Source organism: Falco rusticolus, chromosome 13, assembly GCF_015220075.1.
Source record: "Falco rusticolus isolate bFalRus1 chromosome 13, bFalRus1.pri, whole genome shotgun sequence".
NCBI classification, from domain to species: domain Eukaryota; kingdom Metazoa; phylum Chordata; class Aves; order Falconiformes; family Falconidae; genus Falco; species Falco rusticolus.
The window spans coordinates 20465159-20492218 of record NC_051199.1 but is presented as its reverse complement, the minus strand read 5'-3'; the positions used below and the strand labels follow the sequence as shown (position 1 = coordinate 20492218).

Here is a 27060-nt window from a genome sequence, read left to right as displayed (position 1 = left end):
CCTAAATGTGCAATCAAAGCTCCCTACCCTTTTCCTCTCCTATACTTCGGGCAGGGGTATACAGAAGCACTGTTATCAGATTGTGCAAAAATTACTGAAAGTAATAAGAAACCAAAATGAACTCATTTTAGGGAGAGGATAAAATAATTGCACTACAAGAAAACATCACTACATGTTTCCTTAGGGGACTGAACGGAATCAGTTCTTCCCTCAAGATACTCATAACTACAGTAGACTAATAGGATTCATGTTCCTGAAAGCCTCTGTGTCATTTTTAAGGTAAATGACTAGCACAAGCCAGAGAAGCTGTAGGACAAAGTCAGCTTCCAAAACGGTACAGAACTCTCAGGTCCTTTAGTCATGAATGGAAAACATCAGAATCACAGAGTTTTGATATTGAGAGTTAGAAGAACCACAGGAATTAACCACCACAGTGCAACTCATAATTAACCAAGAAGCCTTCACAGGCAAACATAATCTGAATAAGCTTTTACGTACTCCAAGGCCATTTCTTGAATGGGACTATCTACCTGCTTCACAGCTATCCTAACTCACACACTAAGATATTTGCAATGCCAGCCTCCACTGAGACACAAAGAAAAACATTCAGGTCCCTGCAAAGATGATAGCAGAAATGATACAGACTCTACTACTATTTTGCTCATAGGTTCAATTACTAAAGAGCAGGTTTTGGTTTTGCTTCATCTCCATTTTTAGTGCTTTCGCCCCCTTTATTATTTACATAGAGCACCACTAGTCTCAGGGTTAAACAAAAAATCCCTAATGATGAAAGCCAATCACTCACTCTTGAGCTTCTAGGGTCATGTTTACCACGCTGATCTTTGCCTGTCTGCAATCCTTTGTCAATACTTATCTAATTTATTAAAGTATTAGCAGCTTATGTGGGACCTAAGACCCAATTACCATCAAAATGCCTTCATGCCTTAACAGCTGCTCTAAATGAGCTAATGGCTTGTATAGGAATAATAATATCTGTAATCACTTTATATTATACATTACATCCTTATGTGGCAGAGATTTGGTACAGTCCTTTAATCAAATGTCCTGGAAATAAGTATTTAACAACAACACTTTATCCACTCATTGGAGCATCTAATGTTCACTGCCTATTTGCAATGCTTAAGTATATTCCAAATGGGGGGTGAAATGTATCTATTCCATAGCCCAGCACACAAAAAAAGCATGCAGTCTACTCAAACATATGACATTAAATGGCATTCAATTGAATTCTCGGCACCAAATGCAAAGGATTGTGATCCAGCAACCACAGACTGTAGAGGGGACAGAGGAATGACTTATATTGTAAAAAGAGTTCAAAATGTTCTTCGTCACAGTAGCTGTCACACATCTTTGCTTCCCTGCTAAGCCCTGCACCTCCACCTCATAGCCAGGAGTTGCCACCTCGTCTCCAACGTAATGCTGTATGCAGCAGGTCATTCACTGTGCTGCTGCAAAAGTGGTCACGTCATTGCTGCACAAAGCCTCTCTGATGATCCAAGCCAGAAGCTTTCTTCCCACAGCCACCCTAAAATGGGATGGTTTTGGTGTTGACCATCATCAGAAAGGGCACATTTGTGATGCATCAGCTGGAATTAAGGAGGACAGGGAAGGCACAGCCAGAGGCAAGCAAATGGAAAAACCTCCAGGCGACCCCATGGTAGAGCAAGAACTCGTAACCATGCATGTATCCCTCTGCAGTGACTCGGTGTTGAAGCAAGGTTGCCAAAAGGTGCGTGCATAGTAACTCTTCAGCTCTGCTGTCGACCTAATTTAGGCCACATCCTCCGAAACAGTCTGATAATCAATGCGAGAAGCATTTTTCTCCTCTAATACTGAAGGTGGGGTTTGATGCTTTCTGGATGTTTAATGCTCCTTTCAAGTTTGATGTTCCCAGCTTCCATGATGTTCTCACGTGTTCATGCTGATAAAGTTTGAGTGAATTGTGAACCTCAGAGCTTGTGAGAAAGGCAACTTTGATCCAGTGTCCACCCAAAGGAAACAGAGATGGATGGGATCCTGAGGAAGGCCAGTCCTGCTGTTCAGCTGCCAGCCCGCTGTTCTGCTGGGAAGCTCTTGGCCACCTCGCTCTCCTTGGTGTCTGACTCTACTGAGGCTGTACTGCAGGAATCGTTGTACATGTCTGAAAAGGAAGACAAGGGCATTGTCACTACAGTAAGTCTAAAGGACATCTACAGTCTTGAGGTTCATTGTTAAAAGCCTGAAATAAAATAAAAAATAAATAATCACAGTTCTATTGCCCTCCCAATTCCTTCACTAAAGGCGAGGGAGGCTCTTTTGGCATGTAACTAACTGTAATGTGCGTGTGGCTTTATTTATTTTTCTTTTGAAGCATTAGACATGCCAAAGAAATAAGAGCTGTAGTTAGGCACTGAGGGTGGAGACAGAACTGACCTGCCGTGGAGGTGAAGGAGCAGCAATTACCAAACTCCCTTTAAACAACAGCAAAGAATCCTGGTTAACTTTCAAAAAAAGGTTTTTCTTCACTTCAACAAACTGACTTAAAAAAAAAATAAAATCAAAGAAACCAGTAACTCAGAATAAAATGCTGGTAGCTCTCTACCACAGGTCCCCAGGGAATGGCTGTGCCAGATTTTGCTTTCTTCTCTTACCAGAAGAAAAGCAGGACACATTTTTGGTAAACTATATTTAAGGATGGGTAAAAATTAATCTAAAATTGTAAAACTTTGATCTGCAGAGTTGCTGAGGCTCAGCTTTTCCAGTGCAACCTGCCTGGCTGTTAGGTCAGAACCAACGCTGAGAAAGGATGACTTTTAGTGCTGATTTGGCTGAAATCTTGCCAGAGCAGCCCTTCCTCCAGCCTTTGGAGCCAGCAGCGAAATATGATGAAAGCAGTAATGGTACAGGCGATTTCAATGTTTTCAAACCTAGACCAGAACTACAGCCCTGATGCTGATCTAAATCCAAAGCCTACGCAAGCCAGGATGAAAGCTATCCTGCAGTCACAACGCACCCTGCCATATGGCACACTTGGGCTAGCTGTAAAGTAGCTAGCCTGGGTACTGGTAGCCACAGGAGTTTGGTGGGAGATTTGCATTCTGCCCAGGAAGGGGAAAACAACTAAACCATGCCAAGGTAAGCTGCTGTGCCTAACTAGCCGTGATACCCGCGGCACCGAACTGCAGGCTAGCTCAGCTGCACCACCAGAGGCTGCAGCACGGACACACACTCAGGCAGAGTCCTTTAATACAGAAAACACACTGGTTATCACATCCTTTTTATCACATCCTTTTTTTGTATGAAAAAGAGAATTAAATGCCAATAATACATTTTCTCTGTTACCTGCATTGCTGTTCTTAATTAGGTTGTTACTTTCCCCCTCTGCTGGCTGCAATATACTGGAAGGAACCCAGTCGCTTTTCTCAGAGACCAGTTTCTTCACTAACCTGAAATTCAGAGAAGAGTCATTGAATTTCCCCACTTCCCTTTCCCTGGGTTGTGTTTCTTAGAGGTGCATGTTGGGCAGCTATTTTCTCAACTAAGGAAGAAGGCAGAGGACCCAGAGCAGTCCTACAGGTAGCTGGTGACTAAGTTTCAGCAGTTTCAGTGACCCAGTATCCCAGATCAAGCTCACTTGCAAGCAGATTGTGTGACAAGGAAGCAGTGGCCTTGGCCTGTGTTTGAGACCCTGGGCCACATTCAGAGCTGAAGAAAATGAATCTCTCATATTGTCCATCCCCCTTCCGTCAATACCATCCTGCGTGGATGTGTTCACTTCCCACCTACTTCATCTGATGGGACTTGCTCCCATCTCAGCTGCATGTCAGCTCTGAGTGAAGGGTCTGACTGCACAGGCACTTCAAGGAGGTCAGCTCTTCTTCCTCCAAACTACCCATGGAAGGAGAATTCAGATGTCCAGCCAGGTCAGTTCCTAACACTCATTTGTAAGCAAGAGAGAATAAATAGACCAAAATTTGTGTGAGCTCAAGAGGGCCAGATTCATTCCATGTTGTCAATCTCATCTTATATCTAAGCTTTTGGGGCTAAAAATGCACTCTGGTTAACTGCTGCAGCTTGGTGGAAGGAATGGGGATTTTATTGATGTACCTTATGGCAGGGTGCTGCCTTTGACAGTTGTCTTTCCAGCTAAAAGGTGTCAAAACCCCAAATATTCCCCTCCATTTCCTTTATGCAAACCTCCGTCCTCTCAAGGCTCGTGTCACAAGCGTTTGGGATGAAAGCCCACCAAAGCTGCTCGTATGTTCATGCCTTCTACTGCCTCTTTCACATTGTGGTCAACGGGGTGAGGGGATTTGGATTTGATTTTGAAGAGGCTTTGACATTCTTCTGAATATTTTCCATCTTTTCCAGGAGGTTATGGCTGTTGTACCTGTTAAATTCGGTGTCTCTGCTGTACTTACCATTGACCGTTCTCTCCTTCCTGCACAAACTGCACCAAATCGCCATCCTCAAATGTAAGAGAATCTGGGAAACAGCTGTCAAAACTGCCTTCTACCCGAAAAAGGTTGGTCCCCTAAAACGGATGAAACAATGCACCAGAAATACAGTCACTGTGGATGAAAGAACACTGTGCGAGAGAGTGAGTTTAGTTAAATGCTGAATTAGACATTTTAATCTGGCAGAGGTTTCTTCTGTAGGGAATTCTGTCAGTTTATTCCTTTTACCATGCCCAGGTTAACTACGACTCAAACTTAGGACAAAAGTATGCTGTGCATTCAGGCTTTAGAATTAACTGGCCAGCCGTTGTTCTGATACAGAAATTAGGTTTGTGACACCAGGTTTAGTTATCTGGAAAAGTCTGAAATTACTTTTTTAAAGGCTCAGCGTTTTTCCTCACTTTTATAACAGGTAAAGCTACAGCTTACAAGTAAGGGTGACTTTTTAGGGTACAAATGATCAACAAAATAGCCTTGGAATAACCTCCCAACACCCCAGATCAAATTCCCACCTTCTGTATTCCCACACATCCATGAATTTAAGACTGGTATGAACCCAAACTTCAACAGGTTAAATTGTGATCTTTAGAGAAGAGGAGGTTGCACTGGGAAAGGCAGCATAATTTGAAAAAGGCATTACATTGTTAGGGTTGGTCTCTTCCTCCAAGTCAGAAGAGTTGGAGAGTTCATCTGTGCTGGAGGGGATCGCTTCAAAATCTTCAAATGTGTCTAGAGATGGCATTTGCCTGCTGGGCCAACCTTTTCAAAGGAGATAAAACAAAAAGTGTTACCTATCAGTCATTAGCCTCTTTCAGACTCAGTCTTTTAAAAACAAACACCACCGGTTCGCTTCCCACTATTCTGCTTACTGAATTGTTTGTACCTTTTTACAGCTTGTTCCCTGATTTTGCCATAAAAATGTCATTGCAACCATTACTCCGTCTCTAAAAACATGTACCACTTGCTGTCATTTGCGGGAAGGCAGACTGTGTGGCCACAGTGTGCGTGCCCATCAGCACCTTGAGTGTTCAGCATTGCTAAATAACTTCAGCTCAGGATGTACGAAAAGCAAGGACCAGGAATATTTCTGAGGAGTGAGAACTGTAGCAAATGATAACTTTTGCCAACATGGTTTTCAGAAGGCCATGCTCATTCAGTTCCCAGATTACCTTCACATGTTTACCCATAAAATGAAGTCCAAAGCCACTGAATTTTGGTTGACTTCTTATCTCCATCTCACGCCAAGGTGATATTACCACCTAAGCAACTTACAAGACTATACCCTGGAGCAGACTGGAAGTGCAGGGAAGGGACGGAGTAAACAACAAGGGCAAAAAGACAACTAGACCTTGGTGGTAGGTAGAGAAGATCTCATTAATATTTCTGCTGTTAACAGACTTATTGCATGCTTTGCACCCAAAACCACCCCAGCCCAGTGGAAGGGACTTAGTGAGAGATATCCAGCCCAAGCACAACAGCTGCTCTCTTTCCTTACAAAGGCATGCCCAGAGGATGTGTCCTGAGGGAAATTCAGGCTAAGCCTTATAAGACCTGCCTGCCTGAGGCTCCCATGATGGAAAAGTAACTCGGCCTCTTCTGTACAGATGGCAATCACGATACAACTTTCCTTCACGCTTGATGTTTGTCCCTTTTCTGATGGGGATGACTACAGTCGAGCTAGAAGGAAACAGACCTTGCATCTACCGAGGGATTCTGCAGCCCTGACAGATATAAACTGAATGGAGTCAGTCGAATCATGATGTGCCTTCCTACTTCATCTACCCGCTGTGCAATAGCTGATTCACAGGGACTTGAGGTGAGCAGCTGCTGAATCAAGTTCTTTCCAGCCTGTGGGCCATTGCTTTTGGCAAGGCAAAGCAGTGCTCTGACAACAAGGCGCCAAGACAGATGGTCACACAGTGGGATTATGCATAATCCAGCACCCACAACCAACCTGGCCTGAGACAATACAAAACACGAGTCAGGCAGTTCAGGCAGTAAACAGAAAAGTTTTGTGATCTGGGAGAAATAGGTTTATCAGTTGATTTATTTATTCCTTCCCCGTGTACATTCCCCCTGCTACAGGCACTGGTTGGTGCAACGTGTGGTCATGCAGCTCTGCAGCCCCTTCTCCCTCCTGTTACACAAGGACTGTGACTCCCCCGACCACTGCGGCTCAGTTACAGGAGAGGCAGCGACCGCCTTCCACCAGGGCAGATCCCCAGCTGTAACCCTGCAGGTGTGGTTAGGTCACCCGCACTTTCCAAGATGTAAACTAGGCTCTGAAGCAGCATTCGTGTGCTCGGCTGTGAGTGTCCCTGCCAAGGTCTATACCAACAAGAGTCACAGAGTTTTAAGGCAGAAGAGGCAATTTCAGTTACAGACCATGCAGCATACAGAACTGGACCCCGTATTCTGCATCGGCTGAATCACACCAGCAAAATAGTAACAACTGTCTAAATGTACAATAATACATAGATGCTAATGCGTTTCAAACTGCTACAGCAATTGTACTTCAAATTCACAGGTTGGAATACAAACACCAGAAGAAAAAGATATCCCCCTTCCCCCTTAGACAAAGCTTCAGTGACCTTTTGCCACTGTCATTTGTAGAAAGCATCCAAAGCAGAAACCTAAACAGCAAGGATTCCTTACAAATACATCCATTGGCTTTCCTCTTCCATTCCAGAACTGCTATCCTCATTTCAGAGACTAAGAAATAGCCTAAGTTTTACGTACTTCAAGCTGTGAAATAACACAGATCAAACTCTGAGCCCTCTCACGTCAGTTAAAAGAATTATTTTCAGCTGTGCCTGACCTACAGAGAACCAGAACCTGGGACATTGTTTCTATACCTTGTTCTTACAATGCTTTCATGGGAAATAATGTTATTTAAAAGAGAAAAATCTCTTTAAGTTATAAAGAGTAACTATTATCATAAATTTACATTACACTCTCAAATTGAGATGAAAAATGTGTTAATTTTGTTTACCTGTCTGTGAAGCAGATCTAGGTACAGGTCTCGCGGTAGAACCAGTATTACATTTAGTCTGGGCCAATATGGTGTTCTCAAAAGCATCTGTGACAGGAAGTACAATTTGTGTCTTCAAGGTGAAACAGTGACCAGACAACCAGTCCAAAGTGAATTCCTGAATCACCTCTGCAACTGGTAGTCTTTTTAACAAACATGTGGACTGGGGTCCAACAGTTACAAAAGAGGAGACACATGACCAGCACAAATGAGTGAAAAGACAGCAGCATTCCACAGAAAAAACTGTAAGTCTGAGAAGGACAGAGAACAGCCAAATGAATCAAACAGAAATACGGATGTTAATTAAGGAAAATAATTGCTGGGTGAACAGTGCAGTGTTCTATTTCGCTACAGCTTGCTCACATGTTTTTAACATCTTCCTTGCAGCATTTCAAATCATTCTGTAGGTGATGATATATGGCTTTGATGCCCATCCATACAGCAACGAGAGGGAACCAGGGAGGCTCTTCTTTCCAGCCAGATGTGAATGATTTCACTCTTGATGAATGCTATGCAATTGTGTGGGGGAAGTTTTTATCTATGTACATCAAATCCTTTGTGTTATTAACTCTGTCAGGGCCCTGGCAATAGCGGTATTATCTTCTGGTAAAGGGGTGATAATGTTCATTGTTTCCTACTTAAAGAAACTCGGTGTCGTGAGGGATGTTGTGCAGTACCACCATGGTTTCAACCAGTGAGGACCAAGTAAGCTTTATCCTACAGACAGTACTTGCACCTTGAAATACCCCCTACCTACCTCTGCAGCCACATGGTATGCTGAGATCAGAAGTATCTGTCAGTGAGGAAAGTGAGGTATGAATACCACAGCTCCTGGTGCTGGGTGCCAGGATGATTCCAAACATAGTGCCAGGGGTCACTGACAAAAGGAAAAACTCTGCAAACAGCAGAACTACTATTTCCCCTGCTGTCTCTGAATTGCTTCTTGCAACCTCTGTGTTCTAATTTCCTCTTCTGTGGGGAGCGACACAGGAGATAGCTCTGGTATGTCACTGATTCCATCACTGACCTGGCCACCTGCCCTTTCTACCAATGTTTTGTGCAAAGCAATACAATCCCAAGAAAGGATTCCTCAGCCGACGTCTCTCTCTCCCCTGTCTTGTAGTAGGGACATCTGACTGCTTTTGCCCCACAAGGCAACATGCTCTGGCAAACGCTTGTGTAAAGGGGAAAGCTGCCAATGGAAGCTGGTGATCTTTTGGTGGCTGGGGAAAAACTTCCCAGTTTAACTCTTTGGTATTGTTTATTAAACAGTAATTGATGAGTCTGTTCCAACAAATAGGTGGAAATTTTGCTTGGCTGAAATGAAACACTGCACCTTAAATGGATACTAATGCACAGTAGCCTCTTCTGTAGTCTTTAGGCTCCTGCTCCTCTTATTAGGTATAGATACTAAGAAGGGAAGAGGGATGCAAGCAGCCAGATGCAGGTGAAGGTGAAAAGTAGCTCCTTCTCTCCCTGCTGCTGCACTCTATGGAGTGAGGTAGAAGCCAGGCAGAAAATCCAGATCCAGATGACAGTCTGTTTAATTTAGACAGTTTAATTTAGGGCCATCCCTAGGTGAAAGCTGGTAAATATAACATGAGTGCAGGGGACAGGCAAGGGGGTGACAAGCTGTGTTTATCACAGTTAAACAGATAATGACACCAAATCCCTAAAGGACTCCAGTGTCGTCTGCCAGCAGTGATGAGATGTTAATTGAGTGAGTAATATCAAAAGAGTGCCGAACAGGTTTTCATGCAGGATGGAAATACTCATACCTTCAAACCCCAGGGGAGTTGGGTCACTCTTTATTTCATGTCTCTTGACTTTAACTGCAGGCACAAGGGGACCTGTGTGAAGTTTGCAGAGTCACAAGGCTGTAAATATTGTTGAAGGAGAAACTTGCTTTCCCATTACCTGGAAACACTACCTGCCTAATACTTTGTTTCACCCGGAAAAATTACCAACCCTTAAATTCTAGGTGGTGAAGATAAAATAAACACTTCTGTGATGTGGAAACAGATCCCTTTTTGCAAAAGACATTAAGACATAATAAATGTTATCTGCTTCCCATCAGGTTTCACAGATGCTTTCTCTCTCGTCCGGGAGATGGCACTAACGCAAGCAACTCACAGTCTCGGTTTTCTGCCCACGAGGCTGGCGGGGAAGAGCCCACAAAAGCCAACGCTCGTGCCCCACAGAAGTCGAGGGCATCTGTCACAGGTCCACGTACAGTGCTCCTCCTGTGTCCTGACTCCACATGTGGAGGACCGGCGATGTGACAGAGCTGAACTGTCAGCAGTGAGGACCAGCACACAGCAGTATGCAGTAGCCTTGAATGTGATGATCCACACACCCTAGCTAGATCTGCACTTGACTGATCCTGAGACAAGGCTCAAGCTTCGGTTCTTTTGTCATCTGAAGTATTTCCTTAAAGCACATGCTTTATTTAACACTTAATTGAAGAGCACTGATTTTGTTTTCTAGCTTTCAAATCATTACAAAAGTAGTTTTCTCAGCATTCCAAGAAATTGCCAACAGCTTTGTGATAGACAGGATCCTAGGACAGGATTTTTTTATATGAAACTGTAAAGAAGTTTTAATTTCCTTGTAATTCACACATGCTCTCTTTGATAAAACACACGAAAGAGCAACCCTTGGTTGCCCATTCTCTTTGTACATAAGTGCTTCTTTCTGTTCCCCAACTTTGGAAATAAATATTAGGAAATAATTCAGTCTTCCCATAACTTAGTAACAGTTACATATTTCTGAAGTTGTTGCCAATGACAGAAAGCTCTAAGAACCTCTTCTCCTGTGCTATACCCATCATTTCCACATAGTGATGTTTTAGTGCTATAATCTGAAGAGGATGGCAAAGAAACATTTGTAGGAAGCCGAAATATCTCATCCTTCCTTTGCCAATAAACCCCACTACACTCTCATTTTGTGACAGCCTCATTGCACAGTCAAGGACACGGTGTGTATCCTTCGTAACTATTTAGAATGCACTAACTACTGTGCAACCTTTTTTTCTGACAAATATATAGCAAAGGTTTTTATACAAATGAATTCAGCTGTTGTTCTTTCTATTTTAGTTTGTGAATTGTCCCGCAAATCTTGAACTTGCAAATCAGTTCCTCCATTCCAGGAACTGCCAAAAGACAGTATATTCAGAATTTGATGTAAGACCATATGTTCTGTTCCCCAAACAGAACTCTGTAACTCTGACACGTAGGCATAGGTGCCTACAACCTCACTGATTTTCAACACAACCAGTTTGCCCAAATGCATGGGTTGCTTTTGAATTTAAATATAAGCACTGGTGCAGTAACTTAAAGCAAATTTTGTAAAAGTGCCTTTTATCAAAATAATCACAGCTCAGAAGTAAAACTTTCAGAAGTTCCCACACAAACTACATAAAGCTCAGTACATTCTGGGCACCTGGCTCCCTTACACACATCTGAAAATTTCCTTGAAAACATAATTTCTAATCATAACTGTGATTATGCTAAATATGCTTAAACCCAGCATCTATTGCTACTTCATTTTTGGCTTGATTTCAGGCTTTCTTACCATCTGATGTCTGTTGAGGCTAAGCAATGAGGAGATTCTCTCCTCCTTGAAAGCAAAAATCCTAAACAGCTTTAAGGAAACAGAGAAATAATTTCTATTGAATTTCACTTTATCCAAACCAGGAAGAAGTTGGAAACCTAACCCCACATCAGCCAAAAATTAATCCAGTTTCCATGGAAACCAGAACCACTCCTTGAAGCCTATTATAGAGAAACTGAGTCACTATATATGCTGGCGGAACACCTTGATATACATTCAAAATGTCTTGGCCTGCCTCCCTGCAGGTGTTCTACTGGTTCTGACTCTTCTTCTAATGGAACCTCCTGCATTTATAAAAACTGAGCCTGATGTACTCACTCTGATAACAGCATTTGGCAGTAAATGTATCAGCCAGCAGGAAGGGAGAAGGGTAGCTAAGCAAGCAGCATGACGGTACCTTTGGTCACAGCAGAAGAATTAACTGTGGTGCTGGTGGAGGAGGCTAGGGAAAAGCGACGGGTAACTTCTCTTTCCTTAGATTCTGGATCTGGGAGGACAGACAGATGCAATGCAGGGCAGAATTAGAGGTTAATAAGCACTAAGGGTAAACAAGGTCCAAAGTAAAGCAGCAGCTGGAAAAGGTAAATAGAAGGTAGGTTGCTCCTCTAAAACAGCCAGGAAAAATGCCCTCAATGAAGTGAAAGCACAGAAAGGAGTTTATATGAACATATTTTCAAAGAAATTCCAATTGTATCAATTTTAATACTTCAGAAAGGAGAGTTATGCCAATTGATATTTTAACAACCAACTACTGTACAACTACAGCTACAAAACACAGAGAGATGAGCATGATGTTTAGAATGGGGTGTGTGTGTTTACAGATGAGGCTTGGATTATTTCAGACACACAACTGCTTGTTCTGTGATGACTGACCTGAAATACACCGAAAACCAAACTGTGGTTTGGAGCTCACATTTGTCATTTCTAGAAGTTAACTGTGTGAATGCCTGAAAGCATCTCTGAGCCTCCATCCTTCACTGTGCAAATCACCTTGGAGAAAGTGAAGGCAACAGAACTTTTTTTTGTTTACTCCAATCAGGATCCTGCCTTTTCTCAAAGCCCATTCAGAAGAAAACACAAATTCTCCAGACTACAGTATGAGATGTGAGTAGCATTTTTTACTCAAAATATTTCATAACCAGATCAGAGGTATAAATGGACTAACTGTTCACCAGCTTCAGAGAGCACATGATGTTTCAAAACACACTGAGGTCATCACACAGCTCTTAGACTGTGTCTATGCATCTACAACACATCAGTACACTTCTTGCACCTACCAACTACAGCAGCACCACTTGGGATAAAAAGTTGCCTGCTTACAAATATTTCAGAATTAACTTTTTAGTCACTTCTGCTGAAAACACTCTAAGCTGCGCTCATCAAGTGAGTATGTCCATTGGGACATGAGTAAAGCTATTCACATGCTTCATATCTTAAGTCTCAGTAAGGTACTTGAATGCTTAACTCAACCAGGACACAACCTCAGTTGAAAACGTTATTAGAAATGGCTTTAAATATTCTGTTGAAGGTTTTCAATTTGTCAAAAACTATTTGTGATTTTCATGTTTTGATTTTTAAAAACATCCAAGAAATATTTATGTAAAAATTAAGTAGTTGTTTCTGTTTTCACTGAAAAGTTGCCTGGGGTAGGTCGAGAGTTATTTCACGCAAACCCCTGTGTAGCACATGCTTACATGCTTTGCTGAATCTTTGCCCACATGTTCCTAGATGGTGCCTGTGGTTCAGAGGAATTTTCTGTTTCAGTTGTCCCCTTCCTCTTACCATGTCTATGTTCTTTTCTCTCTCTCTTACTTCTCTCCCTGCTGGTCTCCCCCAGTGTTTAACTGCCATACAGCACTGGAGTAAAATAAATTTCAGGTGATTTGATCTTTCAGGTTTAAATATCCTGTGCAGAACTATACTACTGTGAATATCTCCTTGCCAAGGATCTTAAAGTTCTCTTTCCCATTCTTCATCTTCACATTTTCTTATTGGAATGTTCAGTCACACAATGTTTCGCTTTACTTTTTTTTCCCCATATTTCTGCCTAATAAATGTCACATTCACTGTATGTTTCCAGTGGAGAAGAAATTTGTGTGACTGGTTGAACTGCAATTCCTATAATGTTTTATTATGCCAGAACATCAGGAAACCATATTAGCTCCTTAAAATCTCAGTGATTTTACTGTAGATTGGCTACTGTAAAAAGATTGTAAGTTCTGTACCTGCCAATGCACTTCCTTATCAATTTACTCATAAAAGCATATATATTCAAGTACATCCTTATCCGCACCTCCTAAAAGTCTGAAGAAAAATGACAGGTTAAACTCTGCTCTCAGTGATAATTACAATGGAATGACCCCACATTCAGACTGTTGTAACTGCCCTTATTAAAATACAAAGAAAATTCCACTTTATACTTATAGTGCTGGGCTACATTTATACCACGCTGTGCTCTTAGAGACCCTGTTCCACCTCCAAGGAATATGAGCTTGGTTCTGCAAACAAGGACATTAATCCTGACCCAGGGGTGGGGGAGATGCAGAGCGCTACGAGTGTGGGCTTTCGTACACTCGGGTGCCCGTTCTGGTACGGCTGTCTTGGTGGTCTCTGCACTGATGGAGTGCAGGATGGTAAAGTTTCTCCTCCAGAGTTCAGCTTTCTTTGGCCAAAACACCAAGGTGCTTATATACGTTTTCAACCCCATCATATCCAGCCTGGGCAGACAGTTCAGCAATGCTTTGAGCATTCATGTTCCACTGCCAGTTGATATCCATCAGGCAATTTTGTTTTTCCCCTAGTTAGTCCTGTTATTTTATTGTTTAAACCTTCCCTTTTACGTGTTTTGGACACGAACAGACACAGTGGGTCTGACCCAAAGTATGCTCAGCTCAGTGTGCCATCTTCTGCCATGACCAGTAACAAACCTTAGACAAAGGGGTCAAGAGCATTAAGGACAAGCTTATTGCACTAACTACCTTGTTACCTTCTTCAAGACCAGGTTGGATGGGGCTTTGAGCAACCTGGTCTTGTGGAAGGTGTCCCTGCCCATGGCAGGGGGTTGGAACTAGATGATTTTTAAGGTCCCTTCCAACTCAAACCATTTTGTGATTCTCACAGCTTCCAATCTGCCTTAACAGCCAGTCCATATAGCGCTAACATGGCTTTGCATTGTCACCGCCCGCAGAAATCACAACACTCTGCAAATCATCCAGCCTATTTGCCAGCTGGTTTCCTTTAGGCCAGGACCAGATTAGTAACTGAACAGCACAACAAAGTGAAATGGGACATCGTGCGATGGAGGTGTTTCACAGGAATCTCAAGTAACCAGACCGAGCAAGTCTTTGAGCTGAGAGCGCCTATAGCTTAGAGGGTATGAACTCTTCCAAACTGTGCTTTGCTGTCTGGAATGCTGAATACAACACATGACACTTCACATGACAAGAAAAATTCAGATAAAAGAGCAAGAAAGGCCCAAACCAAAAGTCCAGATCCAAACTTGCCTGAATTACAGTATTATCCTGCATTTCTGAAATCTGTATTTTGTAATTGACTTCCCCAAGTCACAGGATCTGAAAACCACTCCCTTTTTTGCATTCAGAACATTGAACTGGTTTGTCCATCTTGGATCTTACTACCAAGTGCAGCTTTAACCTTGCATCCAGAATGTTAACTGTGCCGGCTCTTAGTGTGTTCTCATCTACTTTATAACGTTGTCATTTAATGCTACGGTATTTCTCTTTTTATCCTTTCATCTTGCTTCTTCCTCCTTTCCGCTCATCTCCATCACTGCACACTCTGCCTTTCTCTCCCAGAGGAAATATCATTTATCAGAACAGGAGAAAAGCCATATAATAACAATAAAAAGAGTAATTACATCACCTTTTCAGAAAGTGATTGTAAATAGTCATTAAACTTACTTTCTATTCACATTTCTTTCTTTCCTCTAAAGTCTGCTCCTTGTACAGCCGTCACAGGAACATGCAATGCTCTCTACTCATGGTTATTAAGTGTCCTCTAAACATTTATGCACAAAGACTCAGAGCTCACCACTTTACAGTGTCATATAACATAATTAAACAGAAATGGCAATAAACCCCAGATCTTCTGAATTCCCATTCCACAGTGTAACCACTAGGCCATAGCTGAGCAATATTTGAAAAAACAAAGAGGAAACAAAGAGGTCCAACCAATAAGCAAATTAACACATAAAAACCTCATGCAGCACAACACAGAGATGATATTCTTCCCTTCAATTGCTAAAAGAAGTTAGATTGGTGGTTTAAAACAAATTCACACTTTGGCCCTTGAGAAAAACTGGAAATACATGTTATTTGCACTGTGCACCACTAAAACACCCAACCAGTCAACTCAAAGGTTGCCTTGCCAACACTGCTGTGGGAGCAATTTTTGGTAACAGTTTCTTTGAGAAGCCATATGCGTGCATCAGACAGGAGCATTTTGGTGAGATGCAGCAGCACTTTAGGAAATAGTGATGGATGGCACTATGGGATGGAGAGAATGTTGTGGAAGTGCGGGAGACAGATGGCCAGAGACCAAATGCTGCATGGGGTGATTTTACCTTTGGGTGGAGCTCTGCGGTTGGAAAGACCTTGCAATGTGAATCGCTTTCTAGCAAGCGCTGTGCGCTCAAGGTTAAGGCTGGTGGAAGCATCAACTAGGAGAGAGAGGGAGAGGGAAAAGAAATAAGGAAGGAAGGGTCAGCTGTTCAGCTTATGGGAAAGGAAAGGTTAGCACTGGATGACAACTAAAAATAAACAAATAAATAAATTTTGATTCAGTTCAAGGCTGAACAAGAGCTAATCAATTACAAAAGCGACATGAGGTCAGGGTGATTAAACCAGCTGAGCCAAACAGAGCCCCTGGGTTGAGTTTGGCTCACTGAGTTTTAATGGAGAACAACAAAACAAAGAAAAACACATGAAGGGATGTAGCTCTCATCAAAGGAAAATACAGTTTAGCAGCAAGCTTATTAAAAAGCATCTAGTGCCTTCTACTATGAAAACACACCATTGTGGTTGGAACAGCAAGGTTGTAGGGAGAAATAAGAGAAGAAGCCTTGCAGTGCAGGACATGGACAGACAGCAAGCATTGTGAGCAGTCTCACTTCTGCTATCCAGTATTAGCACCGAAGAGTCTGCTGTCATCAGTCCTGTGACTGATGTGCTCTCAGCCTTACCTGCTGAAGTCTTTCTAACAGCCTCCGAAGCTGGCACACAGTCATGCATTTGATCTCATGACCTGCTGGGATGTAAGGAATGCCATGCCAGCAAAGCTTACATGCCAAGCTCCTACATGAACAAGCCCGCCATGCTGCCTGACAGTCACTTTACAGAGCTAAGTCACAGCCAGATCTATGTCCTGACACTCTGGGTTTGAAAGATCCTCGGTTACGCTGCAGGAAACAGGTGGCCCTAGATCAACCCCCCAGATCCACACACTCCTGCCAGATTCTAGATCTGCCCCTTTTTTTGTGTGTGCAGGTAACACACAGAAGGTTTACAACAAAGGAGCAGGAAAAAAGCCACGTGTTGGCTGCCTGGTTCTGTGTCTTACGATTTATTTAACCAATAGCTTTTTCCTCTTTATTTCGTACACTGCCAAGTGAAAATCATTAGAGGGACAAATGAAGACCAGAAGTACAAAGGGAACATGAAGAGACAGTGAACCCACGCTGCAACAAGCAACAAGCAACAGAGAGACAAGCTGTGCTTCCAAAGGAAAGCACATCCCATCACTTCCTGATTTGCAGCCAAGGTAATCCAGGATCCGAGGTGCCTGTAGATGGGTGTGATGAACAGATTTTAACAATACAGAAGTACTGTGTTGGTGAGGTCCAGCTCCTTTGACCCGGTGGCCGGATGGCAGCTTTGGGCCAGGCAGATGAACCTGGTGAGGAACCGCCCCTGAGCAGTGGTTTCATCTGCTCAAGCCCACAGCTGCAACTGGGAAGCATTTGGCTTTCAGACTGCCAGTGTCGGCCTAAGAGCCATTCCCTGCCATGGCTGCTCTCACTGGGAGGCAATCTTTGTAAAGATACTGTAGCTTATAAAGAATCCAGAAGCTGGTATAGAAAATATATTTACTTTCTGTTTGCATAGAGCAAGAAAATCCAGAGTATTCCATTGTAACAATCAGGCGGCAAGTACAACAGTGCATGTGTGTAGGGGTGGGTTTATATGTTAGTTCTTCAGCTATGCAATTACATCACTTCCCTGAGGGACCCCTTAGGATTTCACAAGTCCCCACAGCTTCTCAGCAGCGGCTGACCAGTAGACACTGGTCTCTAAAGACACGTTGTCCCCACCGGAGTTATTTCTAACCTTTTCCTTCATTCTGCAGGTATACCAAATAACCCTGGAAGCCATTCCCAAAAATAGTAAGAACTAGGTCCTGATGGGCAACAGGTTGAACATGAGCCTGCAATGCATACTTCAGGCAAAGGCAGCCAACAGCATCCTGGGCTGCAGTGGGCACAGACTTGCCAGCAGGTCCAGGGAGGTGATGCTTCCCCTCTACCCAGCACAAGTGAGACGCCCCTGGGGTGCCGTGTCCTGTCCTGGGCTCCCCCGTACAGGGAAGGCATGGACACACTTGAGTCAATCCAGTGAAAGGCCGTAAAGGTGATTAAGGGATTGCAGTGGCTGACATGAGGGGGAGAGAGCTGGGACTGTTCAGCCTGAGAAGAAAACGCTCAGGGGAATCTTTTCAAGTAAAGAAGATGGAGTCAGGCACTTTTCAGTAGAGCCCTGTGATAAGATGAGAGGCAATGGGTACAAATTGGAATATGGGAAATACCATTTAAAAATATGAAAAAAACCCATTTTTTCACTGTGAAGGCGGTTAAAGCCTGGGACAGTGTCCCCGAGGCAGTTGCGCAGTCGACATCCTCGGAGCTATTCAGAACTCAGCTGCACACAGCCCTGAGCAACTTGCTTCAGCTGACCCTGCTTTGAGCAGGGCACTCGAGTGGGTGGTCCCCAGAGGTTCCTGCAGGACCTGGCTCCCGTAGGGCTTCAAGTCAGTGAATCTACCGGTCAGGTCCACACACAACACTGGTCTGCACGTAGAGAACTCACCCGCAGGCACTTATCCGTAAGAACAATGAAACTGAAATAGCTTGCCCATAGTGCCCTCCCCCGCTGCGTTACGGAAAGAGAGCTACTGTTAAGTAACCCGTGTTCACGTGAACCGCATCGCTACCGGGAGCGCTACAGTCAGCAGGTGGCACACCCGTTGTGGCAGCCCCCAGCCCCGGCCGCCCCCGGCCCCCGGTGCCTGCCCAGGGCCGCCCGCCCCGCCGGGACCCGGCCGGGGGCGCCCCCGGGGACCCGCAGCCTGGGGGCCGTGCGGAGCCGGGGCTCCCGCCGGCACCGGCACGGGCACCGGCACGGGCACCGGCACGGGCACCGGCACGGGCACCGGCACAGGCGCGCCCCGGTGCGGGGGGGGAGCGGCCGCATCCCCGCGGGCGGGGGGCTCCGGCAGGGCTCCAGCCACAGCCCTGGGCACTGGCCGTGAGAAAGCGCGATACAGGAGAATGACAGTCAGCTCACAGGGCAACCCCAGTTCCCACACTCGTGCGTAAGCGGGACCGGTTAGAAAACATCAATAATTCTCCCAGGAATTTGTTTAAAAGGCAGTCTATGAATTTCCAATGAACGACTGCTTTTCAACGTTCCAATTTCTTTCAATTTAAAAAAAAAGTTTATATTTTTTAAAATAAATTTTTACTGAAACAGGTTTTCAACACTGGATTTTTTAATGAAGAATCCATAACTTTCTTCCTGGAATGAAAACTTACCGCAATGAAAAACGTTTTGGTGAATAGGCTATTTTACAAAGAAAAAATAGTCCTTTTTTTTTTTTTTTTACCATCTCCATTTATAAAGGGGCCTGATGTTACTTTAAGCCTGATTTGGACATTAATCTCTTAAGACCTCACAACTGTCTTTTTTATTTAGTAGAAAATTCTTTGCTCTAATATTTCAAAATGCTACCTAAAAAAGAAACTACTGTTGTAAGATTTTCTGTTCCTGTTACTGCCAGATGAGATCCCATTTCTTCTTAGTGTTCATTTTAACCTACATTGTATGGAATATATTTTACTGTATTTATGCCCTCAGATAATGGCCACATATCCATTTATTTACTACACACTAGAGGAGGCAAAAGAATTTCTTTCACATAAAGAAGAAGATTAGCAAAGTCCACAGACAATCTTAAAATTAAATATGGCTAGAAACCAACTTAGCCAGGATATAGGTTAACATGTGTATACTACTGCCCCCCCAATTCTATTTTTAAAAAACACAAGCAGCATAAAGAGAACTGTAATGCAACAAAAATCAGACTTAAAAAATCATAAACTGATAAAAAAAACCCGCTTTTTGGTGTTCAGGAAGTTTCATGGGACAGTCACTCAGCTTTGTAGCATTGGTTTTTTGATGTTGGGTTTAAACAACATACATCTAAAGTATCCTTATCAAACTCCAGAAATGAGTGGGCAAAATTAAAAATATTACCCTATGGAAGCAAAAAAGCTTCCTCTCAGAACCCCTACCTCTCTTTTGTCTGGCGCTGGGACTGGAATTCCTGTTTTTATTGTTAGATGCCTCCACGTTTGATGTCTCAGATTTGTTTTCATATATACTTGATGACTTCCTGCTATACCTTTGGACAAAAGAAATACAAAAATAGTTACATTCCTGCTTAATACCTAACAGAGCACCGAACACTAAGCATTCTTTTTTACCCTCAGATATGGAAGCTTAAGGAATAAAGGGCAGGTTCTAAAATTGTGTGCTATAAAAGTCTGCGTCTATGCAGGCATGTATGGTAGGAAAAGCCGTTCCAGTCCCTGCCCCCTTTCCACACCACACAGTAAGGGATGTGCTCAGTGAGAATTGAGAAGGGAAAAACGGAGGAATAAGCCTGTTGGCTGTACAAGCTCTCTTTGCAAATCCAACAGATTTGAAGAAAGGGAGTGGGAAACCACGCTGAAAAGAGAAGCCCAGTTTTCCATCCTTTGTAGCATAAGTATACTTAACTCCAGGAGAGAAATGGGTATGGGGTGGTCACATAGAGGTCATAGCATACATAGAGGAACACATGAATTCCACTGACTCCAGGATCCCCCAACTTCTTCGTCTTCTGCTCTTCGGAAACATGAATCCAAGTGGGATATCCCTGTCTACAGCTGAACCACAGACGAGGGGACCCATCTTGCCAGATCTGCACAGATACCACCCTTGTCGTCTGTAATGGGAGTAACCCCCTTGACCCAGGTTTGTAGGGTGTCTGAGCTGCAAGGTTTTCTCATGGTAACCTCATTGTTTTGCAAATGTCTGGTGGGTTAGTTTGGGTGTTTCACTGTTATCTTTGGCAGACCGCTCCTCACATTTCATCGTATCTACACATTTGAAATATTCTTTCCCAAAATGCTTATTATTAACATGTATCAGCAATTGCATTGCTGTTTACAATTAATACGTGAACCATTATGCTTAACATTCCCAGGGTCTCTCTTGCTGTAAGGAAAGGTCCAAGATATCATTAAAAACTTACAAAACATTTGGAATACTAGAGATCTGTGAATACCTTTTATAACTACAAGGCAGCCTGGGACTCATTGCTTTGTATTTCAACCTCTGACCTGTTTCTGATGGAACCTTAACAGGAGGTCTCTGTTACCTCCTGTACTAAATCAAAATTTTGATTTTGCAGTCTGAAGTCATGTACAAAATGGGGCTCAAAATACATATGGGAACAAAGCCAAAGCACACTCACATTTCCTTATTCTTTTTTCTCTGTTCCTTCCCAGCTAGGCTGAGATAACTGTGAAACACACAGCCGACAGAGTTAAAGATTTACAGCTATGAGAAAGACATGAAGAAAACACACAAGCTTCTCTGAAACAGCATCTGCAGTAAAACTCCAGGTGTTTGTGTATATCTATAGGATATTTTTACATGGATGTATGACTAAATCAGTCATTTCCAATAAAGCAGATAGTTAAGCAGCTAGAACAATAGTCTATTTAAGTTTTGTATGTTTAAATAGATTAGAAAACAATACAGAGGGATCATTTCATTATCACTGAAATGCAGCAGCCATACCTTGAGAGAGATACAGCAGCAATAGGCACCATAGGGCATCTCATTTTAGGATTAAACAGTGAAACTTTGGGGAAGAATTTACAGAGAGAGAGTTTAAATAGATTAAACAGGACTTAGGGATGTTTAGTAACTGTCTGTATTAAGGACACTGGCTCTAAATGTCCCTTTTGCCAACACCTCAGCTCCAATCCTGAGTCAGCCCAGCCCTGCCTTATCTCATGGAACTGCAGCCCCAACTGCTGCGGTGGCATATAACCAAGTGACGGGAATGGTCTTTGTCACTGAACAGATAAGGCTCAGGGAGGGGAGAGCGTCCTGCAAACAGATCTCCCCAAGGTCGCAGTACAGGTTTAACAATTCCTAGTAGAATCACTGTTACACATGAGCAACCCAGGAAAGGATGTCTATTGGTTAGATAAAATCTCAATAATTAATTAGCCTCCAAGTACTAGCAAAGCTCTGATGATGCTAGTTGCTCTTTAGCTAATACTGTCTGCCACTGGCTTACTTATAGCACCTTCCACAACTGGGGCTGCTTAGTCATATCAGTCATAAACACAGATGATGCCTATGTGGGTGGGTATCACAAAGCCTAGCTTCTTCCTTCCTCCCTGTCTCCATCCAGCATCCCAAAACAGGATGCAGAAGGGGCTCCACAGTCTGGGGAATTCTGGATCCACTATTTCACATCAGCTAGTGCAAAGCCACCTTGTGCTGCAATTCCACTGTCCCTGCTTCTACCTGAGACACACATGACAGAGGATCAAGGTGGCCTCTGCTCACAATAGCCAATAGGGCACCCTGAACTTTGTTTCATTCATGAAAGCCCGGAGTGTTGCTCTTTCGTGAAGACTTCCCATAACCACCCTGTCCCTGTAATAACTCAGCATCTGGAGCAGAAGCATCTAACCTCTCCTTCTCCAGCACAGTTGACAGAGTGAAGACAACAAGTACTTCATTTTTCCTTTGGTTTAATCCATTCTAGGACAAATAGCTAATCATATGGCTTTTCTTCCTGGAGTTAATTAATTTTCTGCTTACATATTTTGTCTATAAATTCTGGTCTGAAAATTCTCACTTTGAGAGCCTTACAAGAGGGGTATACCTCTGGATTGATTTGAAACATTTTTGTGATTGCATTTCATATTTTACTGGAATAATTTTATCCTATCCCCAAGGTGGGTTTACTGAAAGTTTTTCACCCTTAAATCTTTCCAGCTTAAACCTTAAACAACGCAAATGTAACCAAGCCTAGAGAAAATATGGTGCAAGATTAACAGTATTGCATCTATGTAAAATTTCTTGCATTGAGCTGCACAACTCTCAGAGGCTGGCTGTGTTACCTGGGGTCTCTTGGTTTGGTTGATCCTGCTAAAATTTTACTGTTTCATCCCATACCAGCTTACATTAAATTTGTCCAGCATTTGGGTCATTACAAAAATTTGCTGGCAGCTCCACTTAACATCCTGGAAATGTCCCATTACGTTTTATCTAAACTGGAGTAAATCTGGAGCATATGGTTCTTTTGCAAACCCAAATGATCACCTTTGAAATGAATTCTGCATTCAGAATGAGTTTAGTTTCCCCATGAGCAAAACATTTACCTGCATTTACATGTCTCTTAAGAATTCAAAGACAATCAAGTAAGTTCGTACCCAGGAAGCTAAACACAGAAAACTAAGAATTTATGTACTGCAAAAGCACAAAGGCAAGACAAAAAATGGCCCTGATATGCCACAATAGCTGTGGTTACCTGCTTGCGTTGGAGGAATCCATTGGTGCATGGTATACACTTTCAGTAATTCTTTGGTGCAATTGACTTGCTTCTGTTAAAGAAAAAGTAAAAAGAAATTGCTCCAAGCTGTATAAGTTGCTTCCTTGTTTTCCCATTAATAAATATTACAAACTGTATCAGAAAGTCCCTAGATCAAGGCCTGAAACTGCACTGATAAGAATCCTGAGTTTCTTTGTCAGCAGTTCCTGCTGAAGTGACCGCAGCAGAACTCAGAGCAAAAAGGAGAAAGGATGAAGACAAGAACAGTAACAAAAGACCTGAGTAGTAAGCATTGTAAAGAATTGTTATTATGGGTTGGATTAAATTGCTGAGGCCAATGTGTGTAATTGTTTCCCTCCACTTAAGGAGGTTGTAAGAACTCATTGTCTGTATGAAACAGACAATTAAAATAAAGGTGACCTCTAAAGTTAAAGCCCAGGCACAGGTTTCCACTTCGGACAAAGTCTGCTTAGGAATCTGAAGGATGTGGGTGGAGAGGCTTTGCTGGCATCACTTTAAGGAGAGGGTGTCAATATTTTAGGTACTTATGAGGCTTCAGTCATTCACGGGTTTAGCACATCACAAATCACCTTAAAAGTGACATCTCTGTGAGAGAGGGAAATGTCAATCATGTTTTACAGGGAGATCACGAAGATAAAAAGATGGGATAACTGACTGACATTTAAAGCATAAGGTAGGCGACTAGATTTAAAATAGAAACCCTCAAACACCCAACAAAGCAAAACAAACAACAGGATGGAGAGCAACAGTTGGCATGTCCAGCCACATATGTGGAAGGAGATCTTTTGTGTCAGGTCTTGCAAGAAGGCACAGAGTGAAGACTGGGACCCCATCTGCTCACAGGCTATTGCAAAGGGGTGCGCTTCTAGGGCTGCAGTCTGAGAGGGAGAACAGAGGAAAATCACATTCCTCAGACTAACTGAACGGAATATTTTTCCATGCCATTTCTGAAGTTGAGAAATTTTATTTGATGAAGGACAAGGGTTTAAATTGAACAAATGCTGCAACCATGCAATGGATCCTCACACAGAAAGTCTGCTCTTGCTGGTTTCCCTGGTGGTACTGAATGGCACCGTAACTCATCCCAGCTCCATGTTGTCACACACAGCTACAGAAGGAAAGCAATGTTACCAGATCTCGCTCTGTGTGTCCTACCTCTACATGCTTCCAATTGTCCTGTCAGGACTTTGCGAATCTCAGAAATCCAGGTGTTTTTCAGCTCAACAGAAGATGCCTGAGAACAACAGAGGAAAAGGCAAAACAGATCTAATTAAAGCATGCTGCCAATCAGTTGGCTGCCCTGATCTACATTTGGTCTCGATTTTCCCAAGGAATAGAAGACTGTGGCCAGCAAAGCAGAGCACATTCTTCAAGATGGAAAAGTTGCCATGAATCTAAGATCCTGTCCTTGCTTTTCTGTCCAGCGTTCCAAGTAATTTTCCACTACTTTGTTTCCTCTTTCACCCAAAATCATGACCATTTTCAGAATGGTAAGTTTGTAATTTGAGTGCCAACAAACAGTGAAAAATTCACGAAACTGAAAACTTTTTAAAACACAATTCAACTGAAAGGAAGAATAGTCCTTGGGGAAAAAAAAAAGATTGTTGTTACCTGAATTATATAGACCTCTTCTCTGCCATTATACCAGATCTCAAACTTCTTGTTATCCCCTTTTACATTTTCTGTAATGCCCACAGTGCTCATCTGTTTCAAAATAGAAAAGAAGCAGCTGGAATCTGAAAAACGTCAATAGTCCTTAAACAATTTATCCTCTGAGAAGCATTTTTAAAAGGATGCATTCACTTCTGCACCTTAGGGAGTTATTAAAAGTAACATTCAGAACATGTTGCTTCTCAACATCTGATTTATCATTCATATTTTTTACTGTTATAGAAAAAAAATTAAGTCCTCAAAAGTAACACAAGTTAATATCTGATAATGAATTTATCCTCTTTGCTTTTCTTGCTTGAACTGTGCAACAGTTTTCAACCCTATCCTGGCTCTTGTCCATCTATACAAATTTTGAGTCTGAGGAAGATGGTATTTCAACTTGCCATCACTGACCTATTGAGAGGGAGAGGAAGAGGGCTGGAACAGGGCATTGTGAGATTTAATGACTCATCTGCAAATCCAGACAATACAAAAAATTCAATACAGTTTCGGGAAAATTTTAAAAAGAGGTGAGCAAGTAGCTAAGTGTGTAACTAGGCAAGACAAACAAGGAACTGAAGAACGTAATTCTAGGTTTGTTAAATGATAAGATTCTTAACCCAAATTTTGAAGTCCAGCTGCTACTATGCTTACCAGCTTCCCATCTTCTTCCTGGATTTGTTTCTCTCCCTTGTTCTGATTTGCCTCAGCATTACATTTGAAGATTTAAACAGCTTTAATTATGTCATCATTTCTGCTGTCTCCACAGAAAGAAACTTCAAACCTTTGTATGAATTGGTTCGCTCCTTGAACTAGGTTCTGTTACAATTCCTGTCTGGTTACCCTGCAATAAGTTTGCAGCATTTACACTTGGACAAATGTTAGTTGTCTGAAGTCACACCAGTGGCACACCAGTGTGCTTAAAGGGAAAACTGAGCCTACTTGTAATTTCCATCTTAACAGAAAATGTCCTGACTCATATCTGGAAATGTCACTCTTGCAAATAAAAGGGCACTTCTATTGCACTGTGATTCATTTGTAGCTATTACCGTCACAGAATGTATCTGCTCAAATGATGTCAATAGTAAAGCTTGCAATAGTATGGAACTTAGAGGATGCTTACAGGCAGAACAACGAGAGATGCAGGTCCATTCAGTCTTGCTCCTCCTTATGGAACACTGGCCAAGAACACACAAGGTGCCCATTTGTATCAAGTTGCAAAAACCAAGGTTCATGTCTGGAATTGCAGGACACATGGCTGGGTCTGTCTCCAGATTTTCATTTACTCAGGGGTGCAAGACAGCTCCAGATATGTGTACCTTCCTCAAGTCTCCACATGGAAGCATCCCCATGTTTTGAGAACACCAGATTTCTTTCTTTCCCCACTATTACCATATTTATTACCTTTAACGAATTTTTAAAGCTGTATGAAGCTGTCTTCTCATGGCCATCTGTGTTCTCCTCCCGTTTCTTGCAGAACAGTAGCATCTTTGTATAGAGGAAGAGGTGTCTCTGCATTGGTTTGAATCTAGCCAAATCCTTCACCTTGTTGTGCCCCTTCTTGTGGTCAGTCCAGACATTGAAGGAACCTTGCATCAACAGCTTGCCAAGCTCACTGACATCCCCCTAGCAAGCAAGGAAAAAAGAGAGCCTATATCGTATTCAGACTAGGGTAATCCCAGGCACATTTCTTTCCACTAGTGGTATTTAAGCTTCCAGGCACAGGTATGTGCCTAGGCATCCCTTGTGCTGGAGAGTGGACACATTATAGCTGGAATCCCATCTGCACACGTCTCCTTCCTAAACCTGTGTGGTTTCTTCATATAACCATTAACACACTGTTTTCCACATTCATAAATCCCAGTTTGTCTCTCCATTCATAGTTAGTGTCTAAGGTCTGGTTTAGGACCTCTTTGGATCTGACACACAGGCTGTCTCCTCTGATGACCTCAGAGGAAGCATCTTCTATCAAGAACTAGATTTCAAGACTCCTGACTCCAAAGCAGTATGAAGGCCCAGTGCAGTCCAGATAGTCAGCCAAAGGCCTTGGCTCTGAAAGATCTAGCTTCAGTTTCTGCTCTGCTAGGAGCTTCCTCTATCCCTGGGCAAAACCTTGAAAGATGCTTAGGTGTCTGAAGACACAGATTGATGCCTAGAGGTATGTAGGTGTGTAATTCCCTCCCATTGCAAAATAGACTTTAGAACCCTTGTCAATAGCTTCTCAGCACAGCATCTGCAAACTGCAATGCTGCACAGCCTTGCGCAAAGAGGGAGTAAATGCACCAAGGAGCTGTACAAGTACCTGAGGGCAAGTGAAACTAAGCAGGAACTGGTCCTTTCTAAGTTAAAGCCCTTTTCTGAGGACCATGGATGGGT

The 27060-nt window shown here is 42.8% G+C and overlaps 1 protein-coding gene across 7 annotated transcripts in view; it reads right to left on the bottom strand.

The window, feature by feature from the left end:
• Positions 1–4: 4 nt before the first annotated feature.
• The window catches only part of MCF2L2 (MCF.2 cell line derived transforming sequence-like 2), a 181150-nt gene continuing 154094 nt past the window's right edge, over positions 5–27060 (bottom strand). For 3 of the 7 annotated variants that reach the window (XM_037406989.1, XM_037406987.1, XM_037406988.1), the window contains exons 22-34: positions 26089–26310; positions 24646–24738; positions 24190–24268; positions 22993–23065; positions 19685–19794; positions 15683–15778; positions 11498–11587; positions 9267–9338; positions 7450–7536; positions 5098–5216; positions 4422–4534; positions 3343–3446; positions 5–2161 (exon numbers count right to left, since the gene is read on the bottom strand). In XM_037406989.1, coding sequence (XP_037262886.1) covers positions 2061–2161; positions 3343–3446; positions 4422–4534; positions 5098–5216; positions 7450–7536; positions 9267–9338; positions 11498–11587; positions 15683–15778; positions 19685–19794; positions 22993–23065; positions 24190–24268; positions 24646–24738; positions 26089–26310 — 1359 coding nt within the window. In that variant the 3' untranslated portion in view covers positions 5–2060. The remainder of the gene's footprint in view (positions 2162–3342; positions 3447–4421; positions 4535–5097; positions 5217–7449; positions 7537–9266; positions 9339–11497; positions 11588–15682; positions 15779–19684; positions 19795–22992; positions 23066–24189; positions 24269–24645; positions 24739–26088; positions 26311–27060) is intronic. The other 4 variants (XM_037406990.1, XM_037406991.1, XM_037406992.1 and 1 more) reach the window with 4 other exon arrangements.